At 36.7% G+C, this 13,906-nt stretch overlaps 1 protein-coding gene across 10 annotated transcripts in view; it reads right to left on the reverse strand.

Moving 5' to 3' along the window:
- Positions 1-13,906, reverse strand: part of ESRRG (estrogen related receptor gamma) — a 537,949-nt gene that overhangs the window by 208,536 nt on the left and 315,507 nt on the right. Inside the window, exon 1 of one of the 10 annotated variants that reach the window (XM_006137345.4) lies at positions 5,954-6,167. The exons of 8 other annotated variants lie outside the window; for them this stretch is intronic. In XM_006137345.4, the coding sequence (XP_006137407.1) occupies positions 5,954-6,009 (56 nt within the window). In that variant the 5' untranslated portion in view covers positions 6,010-6,167. Of the gene's footprint in view, positions 1-5,953; positions 6,168-13,906 lie in introns of those variants that run through there. One more of the 10 variants, XM_075925200.1, reaches the window with a different exon arrangement.

Here is a 13,906-nt window from a genome sequence, read left to right on the forward strand (position 1 = left end):
AAGTTCAAATGGACTTTCATCCAAATGTGAGTGCTCCAAAATACTGCATCAGATGATACAAATTCAGCTTCATAACACAGAAAGTTAATTAAAAAAAACTTATTCAGAAAAGCAAGACTCCCAATAACACTGATCTACTTGACAGAGCAATAGGGAGGAAAAATACACTTTCTGGTTACAAAGGTAGTAAATACAAAATAATTTAATTACATTTAATACATTATATCAACAAAAATGGGTAAGAGGCTTAAATCTTTCAGAATGTTACGAAAGTGTGAGACATTTTAAGGCGGTCATAACATCAAAAGTTTATCATATCTATTATATCTGAATTATTTTGTAAAGGACTACAGAAATGGAAAAATACTATTACTGCAAGAAATGAAGAGATAACGTTCATGATCCCAGAAAAGCACAATTTCATTTGAAAACAATTATTTGCATTAACTTTTCATTATACTTTTACCTAGCAAAATTTTAAACATTTACCAAAGGGTGATTTCTTTGTATTTATTTTTTACTACTTCTTGCAGGGTGAGGTGGATGTAAAAGAAATTAACATTGATTGTGTATTTTATATGTATTTCTAAAGGCATCATGCTTTATATTAAATAGGACATTTATTTTCTTCTATAAAAAGAAGTATACGTTTAATACAAATATAACCATACATCAGAGGAAGTGTGCTTTTACCACGTCCTTTTTTAATAAAGACCAAAAATTATAGTAATATCACTAAATGTTATTATGTAAATTATTAGGCAGTTCAAGCTATTTATAGAAAAGCACAGCATATTTTATGGAAACAATATTAATATAAAAATTAGAAATGTTAAAATCTAGGAAAAATCTGACATACATAAAATCAGAAGCAAGAACTACATTGTTATTTATTCAGCTAACTGCCTCTTCTAGGGTAAACAAACCAAGGATGAAAGCAACGAATTCTTAGAAAGTGACTTCACAAAGAAAAGTTGAGCGAAATCTTTGCATGTGTTCTGTATATGCACACTACGTGCAATGTATGATTATAGCATGTACAAATGTGATGCAATCTGTTGAATATAGACTGATAATTGATTTTGTTGTAGACAGGTAAATAAATGTACATATACATGTGATTATATCAGGGATGTCTAAAAGTAAAAGAAGATGTACGCGATATATAAGAACATGTAATAAGTGGAACGTCAAGCTGCAGAGACTGTTGGCGTCATCTCTGCACTATCACACACACATGAGTATGATAGGAGACAGAGAGGCTAAATATTTCACTGTCAGAGCATGTCGAGAAGTGCAATTCATTTTTCTCTCATGTGCTTTAGGACAATGAGAATTTAATACAAGACTAGTGGATGTAAAAGAGATAAAAACTGAACAAACTGGCCCGGCATAATCACAGATTTCCTCCAGAGAGCTTGCCAGCATGAGGCTCATCTGCACTTGTAACATATCAACATTTTATTGTTTCTTTCTTCCACGAATCTGCTATGAAACAGGATTTCACAGCAATGCTTATCTTAGGACAGAGCTTACTTTCAACTCCAGTGGGGACACAGACCAAGAGTTCTTTCCAAATTTATCATCTCTATCCTGAGCATTATAATGACTGATATAATATCAGCAAAAATCACTAATAATTTGTTTGAAGGCTGCTGAGAAATGTGTTAATAAATTCATTCTTTCTTATTCTTGCAATGGGGCAAAAAGAGCATCCCAAATGTCAAGGGTCACTATCCTTTATAATATTCTGTAAAATGACTTTATCATATTTAATCACACTGGTGAAAAAATAGGATTTAATAGCATATTTTCACTGTATTTTATGTGCTATAGAATACCGGCTTATATAGCTTTAAGAAATGTTGCCATACTGTAGTTGCTGTATACTCTCAGCAAAGTATGGTTCAAGTATTGTTAAATATAATCATAGACAAGTTACCTTCTGTATTTGATGAATAGCACAATGTATTTGAAATTAATTGCAAAAGTAGGGCTTGGCTAATGAGGCAGTCCTTATCTTTTCTCAGCAGTGCAAGCACAAGTATTTTTCTGCTGGCTCAATATTTTCTTTTAAATGCCCAAAGTGCTATTAGCTAAGTTGAAATCTGATTAAAACAACAAAACCAGCACCTGAACTGTCACAACAGTCTAACGCAGCTCCAGGAAGTAAAGGCTAGCCCTACGCTTTGTTGTTGGCATGTGTTTTTGAAAATAATAATTAAATAATTGCTATTGCTTCTCTCTATTGCTTCCACTCCCATTAGCATTTTTGAAAACACTTTGCCAAGAGTGGAGGTGTTCTTTAGTGGAGAATTATAGGTCCAGAGCTTTCTATATGTCTGAGCTTTAGAGAAACAAATCTATAAAAGGTTTAGGGCTTTATATAGGGCTCTTCAAAAAAAAAAAAAAGGACACCATGCCATGAAAGAAAAAAAAAGAGTAGAAAAAATTATCAGCCATTCAAGAGAATTAATGGATATCCACAAGGGCTTTGCTAATAACATGGGTTAATTACCACTGCAACGCACCAGGCTCAGTAAATAAAAGAGCACAACCATAAACACATTAAAATGAGCAACCATCACTAAAAGAGGGGCCAGCCTCAGTAAATGGAAAGCTGTCAAAGAGCCATTTCAAAGCAAGCCCTTTACACTTTCTGCAGGATTTGAAAACTTGCCAAAAAAAAGTCTATGAAAAACAAAAACAAAACTTAAAAAAGAAAAAAAAACAGACACAGGGAGGAAGGCCCTCTTGCTGTCCAAGGAGAGACCATACAAGGAATCTATTCATTCAAACACACTTTGAGGCTTATTTCATAGCAGAAAGGTTGGTTCTACATTTTGTGCTTGGCAGGGGAACTTAGACCTTATTGGTTTGGGACCAGAATGCTAACTGCTTGCTTTATTTTTTAAAAGGGTCAAGATAACACACACCTGTAATATGTGAGGTTCAAACCTCCACGTCAAAGAAAGCAACTGTAGAGTGAAGTCAGTTGTCACTTCCCACTAACTGGTAAAGCAATGTTCTATAAGCCCACCTTTTCTCCACCTTCATAGATTGCTTTTTTTTCCAGATCAAATTATTTGTAACTAAGAGCTATATCAAAATATTTTGATAGGGGAAGAATGAAACTAAGACAAATTCCCTCTCTCATTATATATAAGTAAACATACAAACAATACCAAGATTAGGGCATGATATTGTTTAAAAAATAATATGAAATATATGTACACTGTCATCGCATCAAAGTATTTTTTCTACTGTATGTAACTCCATTATAGGTCCATTTCTTTATCTAAATTTCACTTATCTTATTTGAGTTTTCCTGTCATAATCTGTGCATTTTATTTCTCATACTATAGATCAAATACAAATGCATGCAACATTGTAACAGGAACATTTGTTTCTTTTTCATTAAATTCTTTTGCATATTTTTTGAATGGGGAAAGTAGGGAAGGGGTCGAGGGGTTCAAATTCATGAAACAAATAGAATGAAGCACAAAGGGCAAATGTACACACTGCACAGAAGCTATCTGCAGTCACAAATCTATTCAGTTTTCTATGTTTGGCATTCAGAGATCATGTTTAAATTTACTAAACTAGTTCCTCCCCCTCCTCCCCTTCTTTGGAGTATTTCAATTGCCTTTCCTTCTTCCAACAGCTGTGACAACTGTTAAAACAGTCAGTAAAATTAAGTCAGCTCTATAATCCTGTAGTCAATGTTACATTTTAATCAGAGGTTGAAGGAGATTTCATGTTATGAGCACGATTCATTTAGAATGATTAAACTGACACATATGTCAAAATGAGCAGATATATTTATTGCATCTGTTAGGTTATTAACTATTATTATTAAATATTAGAATTATTGTTACTTTTGTAAAGCAAAAACCAAGGCTGTAAATGGCTGTAAGTGATTGCATTCTTTAACATGCTCTGCCTTAAAAAATCAAAGCATACCTAGCGACGGTCAGGCAGATGTCCCAAAATGTTCTGTCAATTTTTAGCTGGGATCCTCCTCTACGCAATAATTAACTGTAGAAATTATCCACTTCTGGAAATGCTTCATTCACTTATATAGCATTCTCTGTAGGTCCTTATGCATATGGACATGACAGCTTACAGACAAAATGCAATTACTATGAATATTGATAGTTTTGGTGTTTATTAATTGAGACAGAGTCACAGATGTGTTTCTGAATATTAGATATTTCTGTCTGTCCACTCAACCACGCACCCAACACAGCCTACATCCGGAAAGTAAATTGGATTGTTTTAAGAAGACTTTTAGTTGAGCCAAAGGGGGGGGGGGGGAGGAGAATTAGTTTAAATCTTGCACCAGAGCCAAAAAGACATGTGCCCTGATTTCATTTAAATGCATCTACTTTAAGAGGCTTATCTAAACTAATCATTCAAATTAGCTGTAAGAAGGTAAATTCAGGAAAGCTCCTTTCAAAGAGAACCTCTTCCTACCTTTAATTTTTTTTAAACCCTTATTTTCTAGGGAAAAATTAAAATATTAAGTGAAAGCTGTGAACATTGCATTTATTCATATGTGAAGACAATTTACTGCAGTTCATGGAGCACTGACCTATAAACCATATCTTAGTGGGCAACCTATCTTTGTTTATTTTCATCTCTTTACCCCTTCAGTTTTAAAGGGGGTTCTTCCCTCTCTTACTTCAAACTGTTTTCCTAATGGCAAGTCTATTTCCTGCTGTTCTCTTTAACTCCTATGTTATATCACAAACATACAGTCACTGTAAGTCACTTTCCATCTCTGGCTTAATTACAAATAGCTATGCAATATGCAGACACTAAGGACAGCTAGTGGGCATCTACCTATAATACACTGTCACCTCTCTATACAGCCTCCCTACCCAGTGCATCTAGGGATGTACTTACTATTAGCATTTTTCTTCAGTATTACAACATTCATTGCTAGTGTAATAGGAAAGCCCAGCAAAATAACTGGCTCGACATAAAGAAAAATGAATCAATGACAGCTCCCATGATATACTAATATTTAATCCTGACTATAGGTTGAAATCAAGTTTATGAGCCACTCATCACCACTAGCATGCTGGATTTTGTTTGGGTTTTCTGCTTTTGATCTCAGAGAGTCCAAGTATTTATACCTGCATATATACAAAACTAGGTAGTTAATAGGTACAGCTGAAACAACTATATAAAATCATATATTAAAAAAGTAGTTTATTGTCTTTTGCAGGGACAAACCAACACAATGAAACAAGCTACAGGCTAATGGGAACAAATGTACTTCATTATATCAGTTCTCTATTAAAGTACAAAATATTAAAGTCAGTTTGGTTCTTTTCTTCCTTAATATTTTCTTCTCCTTTATTAAAAAGCACAGAATTCCCTTGTTATTCAGTAGACTGATATGTCAGTGAAGAAGTGCTGGTTGAACAGCATTTTAGACCTGAATTGCAGAAGGCTAATTGTGAATATTCATCCTTAAAGAGGTATTAGCAGTTATTTTCCCGGCTAACTCTGCACAGTCAAAAATGACAGGGAGACCAGAATATCTATCAAACCGCATATACACAAGAAAGGCACTAGTGTAAATCATTTGTATAATACATTATTTTAAATCCTTTCCCTGGGAAAATGTGTCCTACTGCAAGGCATGTTTTAACAATTCACTAAGCATTTGTGCCAAGTGCCTATTATTAGTACCTGAATAAGAAGTGACTGTCACACAGCTGTTTTACTGACAGTCACAGGGCTTTGACTCAAAGGTAACATTGTAGTCAGAGAACAATTCTCCACTTACTGAATTAGCAGATCATCCTCAGCACAAAAAAGACAAGACAGACACAAATAACCGTTCATGCACACACAAGCCACACAGCACTACCTGAATCAATGTTTACATTATTTTCATTAAAAAAAAAGGTTAAAAAAAGAAAGGAAGAAAGATACCTACTCTTCTTCGTAGTGAAGGGAAAAAGATTCAGGAAGACAAAGTTCTACCGAATCCATGTGCGCTCGGCAACCATTATTTGTGCACCCCAGCAATAAATCAAAGTTTCCTTGACAGAGCACAGTGCAATTAACACAAATGTTCTCCTGGTGACAAGCCTATAGGCACAGCCAGTTGGGACCAAAAGCTCTCACAGTCTCCTAATCAAGGACTTAAAGCCCCGATTGGAGCTTATTAATATGAAGTAGGGCTTTACATATGCAGTCCCACTGGCCCAGACAGATACTGGATTGGTAGCACATTAGCCAATCAGATGTGAGGAGAACAGAGACTGCACAGATTGAGAAAAGCCAGGCAGGTACAGAGGGGTGGAGAAACTGAAAGAGACTGAAAACAGAGTAGGGACTTAATAAAAAGAAATGTAAATGTTACCAATATTTTTCTAAGGGGCTACAAAGAAAACCTAATTAGCATAACTCTCTAGGCACTAGATGTTTTCTGTAACTTAAAACACTATTAGTCAAGTACCTTGAATGGAAGAAATACATGCAGACTCTCAGTTAATGTTGTGAAGAATTCATCATAAGGTAGAGAACTAAGTTTGTGCTGCTATTGTCTGTTTATTCCATTGTTGTTATTTGGGAGGATTTTGCTTGGGGGAGGGGAAGAGGGTTTAAGTGTTTTTGCTTTTTTCATGCAAAAATGATTTTTTTATCTTCTAAATTTTCTGGTATGTACTAAGAAACTAAGCTCAAAATTAACTGTTCTAAAGATCTGCATTGTCATTTTAACTGTAAGTTTGTGTTGTCAGTTTTATTTAAAAAAAGAATATTTAGAACTGAAAATCGATACCAACTTAACAGAAAAACTAATATTTTAAAAATGCATTTGTTTCAACAGCACAGATGCACGCATTGTTATGAGCACATATGTGTACACATACATATATCAGATCCATGTTAATATGGCATACTTAACACATTAGCCATAAATGCACATATCTGCATGTTCATAAACAGAAGGGAAAGCTCCAGCACTGACTAATTTCTTCTGTAACTGTGGAGGGATTATAATGGACTCAACTCAGTCTGTTTCATTTTAATAAGATCAGACTACATTGTGGTATGTCTGAATGAATACCCCTGCAGTTTTTTAATTTACTGTTTAAAGAAAATTTTAACAAACTGGAAGTAAATATATCAAATCCATTACTTGTATATATGCCTACATAATCATCTTTGAACCCAATTGCTCCAAACCACTGGCTTTTATAATTCACACTGATATACCTTATTAAATAAAATTCATTGAATAAACCAATTTTAAGAAAGTGATCATACGCAAAATCAGACACAGTTTACACTGAAAACACCAATTTTAAAAGGGGGTATGATACATTTCCCTCAAAATCTACAGCTTATTATTAACATTACAACTAAAATATACATTTTCTGGTAGCAGAGAAAGAATTTTTTCTACCAAGTTGCGGTGGAAATAAATATCAGCTATTTATGACAAGGAGATAACTGCTACCTTCTTAAGAGTGGAGGACCCACAATTTTTTATAATTCAGCTCTAGTGAGCACAAATCTTTTGTGACTGGAGCCCTACATGATGCAAATGACAATCTTTCAAGATCAAAACAAATCAGTGCAACCCTCAGAATGCATTAATACCATTCACAAATGGGAATACAAATGTCTTCTTCAAATCTATTACACAGCTTTTGGGGAAAAGAAACCCCAGAAATTAATTGAAAAAAAATGAAATGGACATGTTTAAAGCTCTTTATGTTAGACAGTGATTTCCAGTGTAATGTATTCAACCAGATGCAAAGGATAGGCCTGTTCCTTACATATTAAGCATTAATACATGCAAGTTTAAGGATCAGAACCAACACAGCAAAACTATAGCTCTAACTACTGAATAAAAGCAGGTAGTAAAAGCTTAATTACCAGTAGCATTATGCTGTCTATATTGTTAAATGTGAACTCTGTAATTAAGATGTAAATTTGGTTGTGAGAAGTGCATTAGAAGAGCTCTGAGATGTAAAGCCCAAGCATCCTTTAGACACACCATACAGACAAAAAAAAAGATTAGTTTTTAATCAAACCTTAAAACAAGATACATTTAATCATTTTACGGAATTAAAAACCCTTCCTTAAAAAAATACAGAGAAAAAGAAATGCTGTGGTTGTGGGAATCAGATCAACACTTGAAAATTAAATATTTATTCTATACTTGATTTCTTGATTTCCATATAAATCCAAAGTAAAAATCCCACTAACTGGTTTATTCATGCACATCTCCAGCAACATATAAACTAATAAACATCTTTAGTTTAAATGTATAACTTTAAATAGATATACATACTCTTAAAATAGCTATTTTCTAACTATACGGACATTAGGGCTTGAAATTCCTTCAGACTCTGTACCTGTGTGTTTTTTATTAAAAAATGATCCGTGTTGGAGATACACACACCCACACATGAGTCATTTGATACAGGTCATTTTTAAATCATTATTTCCTAGAACATATATAATTTGAAATAGGATTATTAAGCCATTTAAAACCTTATCAAACCAAAATTTACCTCATGTTTACTTTTGTTCATTATCTTTTAGACTGTATATTTATACTCAGCTGCTGAAAATCTGACAGTCTATTGCCTTCTCTTGTGGTCTGTCTTCCATCCTTTTCGTGTCCACATAGTTTTCACTACCCCTTAGCTTTCCCTCCCTATCCAATCTTTCTCTCCCCCTATTAACCATCACTATCTTTCCACCAACCATCTTTCATCCAGGCAAGCAGCTGCCTTCACTGCTGTGCTGCTCCTTAGATGACCAGAAACACAGTGCTATACTTTATGTGTTGATAAACAAAGCAGTTGGATTCCTCCGCTGGGACTGAAAGTGTCACCTCTACCAGACCAGGGTCTGGAATTCCAACTAGTTCCACTACTGAAATTCATCTACAGTTTTGAACATGGGTTTCCCAGTTACTGTTCAGCGCTTTTTTTTTTTAAAGCTTCTACAGCAGATAACTGTAGTAAAAGTTCTCAATAAACCTTCTTGTGCCACATTTTAAATAAATAAAAAGCCCTGGGGAGAACATAAAATCAAGGTAGATTTTGGTTTATAGAACTTCCGTAAAGGATATGGATTAAAAATGCACATGTACACACACACAAAAAATCTTACCATGAAGAGTATACAAAACATAGTAGAAATGGAACCAAAAAAAAGGGTATGTGTGTGTGGGGATTGGGGGGAAGGAAACAGTCACAAGTGTCCGCAGCAGTCAATGAGAATTACTGTGCAGTGTCTGCATCTCCACACATCTCCATGCATATAATTACCAAATGTAAGAACAGTACATCTTTAAGCATCTTCACACTTAAATGCAATCGACATTTCAAGGCATCCAAGGAGCCAGATTCCTAAATCACATCTACCTCAAGGCAACCGAAGAAGTGAAGATTCAGTGGCACTTTACAGAAGCAGCATAGTATATTATGACAAGAACATATTTGCTTAAAAGAGACCAAAATACATTTGGGAAGGGGTCAAAAACATTATTAATTCCAGCGTCTGCTCAGAGATTATTTATTTTTAAATAAATACTTTTTCTGAACCTATTATATTTAAGAAGGCTGTTTCCCACCTCAGCAAAACCTACATATGGGCTATGAGATTTTCAATAAAGTTTTAATTAAATGTTGGAGTATCACTCGTTGTTTGAGAGGAACTATGAGAGGACCAAATTAATGTTTATTTGCCACTCTGCCAGGTAACTAGGTGAGCTAGTGTCAAATAAAAAACACAATTTAAATTTGTTTCATGCTATTCATGCTAATTTCATTAAAATTGCTCTGCTGCTGTCTCCTTCCTCCTAGACACATAACTGGTTTGGTTTTGGAGTTTGCCTTTAGTGCTTCTTATTAGAAGGGATGCAGTGAATCTATGGGCACACTGTTAATGTAGAGAAAAATCTTTTCACTAAAATGAGTTGCAAATTTTGTTCACCTGTTTTTAAATGGTTAGGCAAATGGTAGCAGGTAACTACTTTAGAACCATCTGCTTCTTCGATCTGTATTTAGTATTAATCACTCCCTGCTTTGATCCTACACAAAAAAAAAACCCAACACTACCTCAACATGTTCTTTAGAACTTCATCACAAAACAGGAATTGTTCTACACACAAAGCTGAGGGCTGTTTGTTAGTTTAAAAATTCGGTTTTAGCAGATGACATATCTTCTCTAAGAAATCACAGCAAACACTTTGCCATATTATCAAAGTATATTCAAGTCACCTGATCTTAGCAATACACTCCATATTTTCTATTTCCTTTATTTTCAAGAACACAGACGTTAATTTTTAAATAACTGCCTTCACTGCTACAGAATAGAACCTTTTCCTACTGTTGTAAGTGAAAATTGTTCTGCTGAATAAAAAACACCCTTTACAGAGCCTTAAAAAAAGTGCCTACCCATTGCCCAACACTCAAAAAAAGGCTATTCTCATTAGAGAGAAATGAAGTGTCCACTCCAATATTGATATTTTTCGATTACACCGGGCTCTTACCCTAGTGTAAGTTTCTTCAGAGAAGCAGTAATGTGTTACTGTCTCAGACAGCCAAGGATAAAATGACTGAGGGAATTCAGTTGCTCTGTTTAATTAATACAGGATTATTTCACTTTCATTTTGTGAAGCTAATAATATGACTGGTGGAATGTCAGTAAAAATTAAATCATAAACTAGTGCAGTACCAAAGGGAAAACTTACTTTAGTTACAGAGTATTCCCAGCAGAAATCTTGAAAATCTTATACATATTTACACTGATAAAATACCGCATGTACTTCATGGGACACTGCAAGCTTTCAGCAATCCTTATGTCACGTATTTACAGAGCAAGAGTTAACATTTTGAGATTATACATTAATAAATGAGTTGCAGTTATATTGTTTCCTGAATGTTAAGCACCACATGTTAAATGCAGAAACACATTCAAGGTCAATGTCCTATTTTAGACCTTTTCAGCAGATGTGGTATTATGATAATCACACTTAAAATATTCCTATAGAAAGAGTAAATTAGCCCTTTTCACTAGAAAGATGATTATGATAAACAATAAATCTGAGAGAGGACAAATTCATATTGCTTTTTTCTAAAGCAATGAATTGCTGTTCTTTATTGTGATAGTGGCATTTTCATGCAAGAATTAAAAAAAGAAGGGCCCACATTATTCTGCTTTTGAATTCCCTTTTATTTGTCGAACGTTTTATATCTGAGAAAACACTTTTTTCCACAAAAATATGTTTTCCCTCAGAACAAAACAACAAGAAAAGAAATTCTGTCTTTCCTTCTCCTCTGCAACCTTCATGAAATATAGTATCCCACAAAACAAGGAGGCAACGAAGAAAAACTTAGCATCAAAGGCCATTCCTAAGTGAGATTAGGGTTTCAGTTCAGACTAATTGAGGTGCAAGATCTGATGGGTTGGCAGTGGGGGGTGGGTTTTTTTCTGGTCTACCACCTGATTGGAAGCTCCGGGAGCTAAAAATAGAAAAGAAGATGGAGTGCAAATATTTCCACAGTAAAAACACCAATAATCTTTACCGTGAGCTGACATGAATTGCTTGTTACAACTGCCCTAGGATATCATGGCTTGAAGTGACTGTGTGCGCGCACACACACACACAAGCTACTAACCATCCTCAAAGCTATTGTAATATGTGTTTGTGCATGTGCATGTTGCAGGTGTCCCTATGAAATCTGACTTCTGGCTGATACACCTGCCATACAAAAACACATTATCTGCAGATTGGATGGGTTGTTTTTCTGTGGTTTTTTCGGTTTTGTTTTTTTCTTTGCTGACTATCCCAGCCTATCTTCCATCACTCTTCTTTCTTTTTTTCCCCTCTACTCCCCCTCCACTCCCTTTGCTCTGGCATTTTTATTATTAATGTTATTGCTATTATTACTGTCCAAGCATAAGCTGATCCACAGGGGAGCCTGTGTAATTTAACCCCTCAAGCGCTAAATTCCTTCACATGTGCCAAAGACACAGGTTTGTTGTTGCCTCCAGCAATATCCCAGGAAGACAAGTGATGGCGGTGTCATATAATCACACAGCGACTTAATCTATTGCGACACCCAGGGAACGGGCAACTGAAGAGATTTACAGAACACACTCTCTGACGGAATACAAAAATGTTATCCCCCTTCCCAATAAACTCAAGTCATACGGAACAAAGTGAAACAAATTTCACCCTCCTATCATGCTCAGTTTCTGCCATTCACTGTATATTATCCAATCCTCACCCAACAGTAGTGTTCTTAACTTATATCTATGCAGCACTATTACTACATTTGTGTTCTCTCTCCTTTGTTCTTCTCGTGTTCCCCGATTAGCGAACAGCCAGATCATGTTGAACTGCCAAGTAACATAGCCTCAGAAATCTTTTCTCTGTACACTAGATGACTGGAACCATCACGTACACTGAGGTTATCTCAGTGTGTGCTCTCCGGTGGTCTGACACCAAATGCATGTTTCTAAAACAATATTTTAAATAGCTTGCACTTTTTAAGGGTGTACATCACACTACAGGCAGTCCCCGGGTTACGTACAAGATAGGGACTGTAGGTTTGTTCTTAAGTTGAATCTGTATGTAAGTTGGAACTGGCGTCCAGATTCAGCCGCTGCTGAAACTGATCAGTTTCAACAGTGGCTGAATCTGGATGCCAGTTCTGACTTACATACAGATTCAACTTAAGAACCCCAGGCATCCCCAAGTCAGCTGCTGCTGAAACTGATCAGTGGCTGATTCCAGGAAGCAGGGGATTCCTGTAGTCAGCCACTGGTCAGTTTCAGCAGCGGCTGACTTGGGGACGCCTGGGGCAGAGCAGCTGGGATGCTGTTGGACCAACCCAGCAGCACCCCAGCTGCTCTTCCCCAAGCATCCTGATTCAGCCGCTGCTGAAACTGACCAGCAGTGGCTGAATCAGGACGCCTGAGGCAGAGCAGCTGGGGTGCTGCCTTGTTGGTCCAGTAGCGCCCAGAGCGGCGCTACGGGACCAACCGGCAGCGCCCCACCTGCTGTACCACAGGCGTCCGGAGCAAAGCCGTGGAGCACGGGGGCAGCGGGACAGCCCAGACACGCCATGGCTGTCCTGCTGCCCTCGGACTCCTTGGCTTTGCTCTGCTTTGCTCCCCGTCTACCTGGTCTGCAGACCAGGCGGACGGGGAGCAAAGCGGCGGAACACGTGGGCAGCGGCTTTGTTCTGCTTTGTTCCCCATCTCCCTGGTCTGCAGACCAGGGGGACGGGGAGCAAAGCCGCGTCTGGGCTGTCCGCTGCCCGCGTGTTCCGCCGCTTTGCTTCCTCTCCCTGGTCTGCTGGAGACCAGGGAGACGGGCCCCGTTCGTAATCTTTGCTTCCTCTCCCTGGTCTACTGGAGACCAGGGAGACGGGCCCCATTCGTAACGTAAGTCGGATCCGCGTAACTTGGGGACTGCCTGTATACTAAACTTTCACCCTTTAGCCACAGTAAATACTGACAAAAAGAAAAGCACCTACCATACATACTGAAAAGCAGGAGCCTGTCGTCCCACCCTAGAGATTTTCCACATGGGCATCCTACTTTTGTTATCTGTTTCCCTTTTTAAGAAAGAAGGAAAATTTCATATAGATGTATGTGACTAATTCTTTTAGAATATAGGTGATATTTTCCATCTTAATGCTGATGTTCATTGCGATGGAAGAATTTGGGGTGAGTTTAGTTTTGGAATATTTCTTGAGTTAGGAAGCTAAACAAACCACAGAGAATTTTCAGTAGTATTAGGGCTGTGGTAGAGGAATACTAGATTATTTCTCCTCATTCTAACTTGGAATCCTAACTATTAAAATGGCAATAGTTCATAAAACTTGAAGTCCCCTAATTAAGGCCTGAC

Source organism: Pelodiscus sinensis, chromosome 3 (assembly GCF_049634645.1).
Source record: "Pelodiscus sinensis isolate JC-2024 chromosome 3, ASM4963464v1, whole genome shotgun sequence".
Classification (NCBI taxonomy): Eukaryota; Metazoa; Chordata; order Testudines; family Trionychidae; genus Pelodiscus; species Pelodiscus sinensis.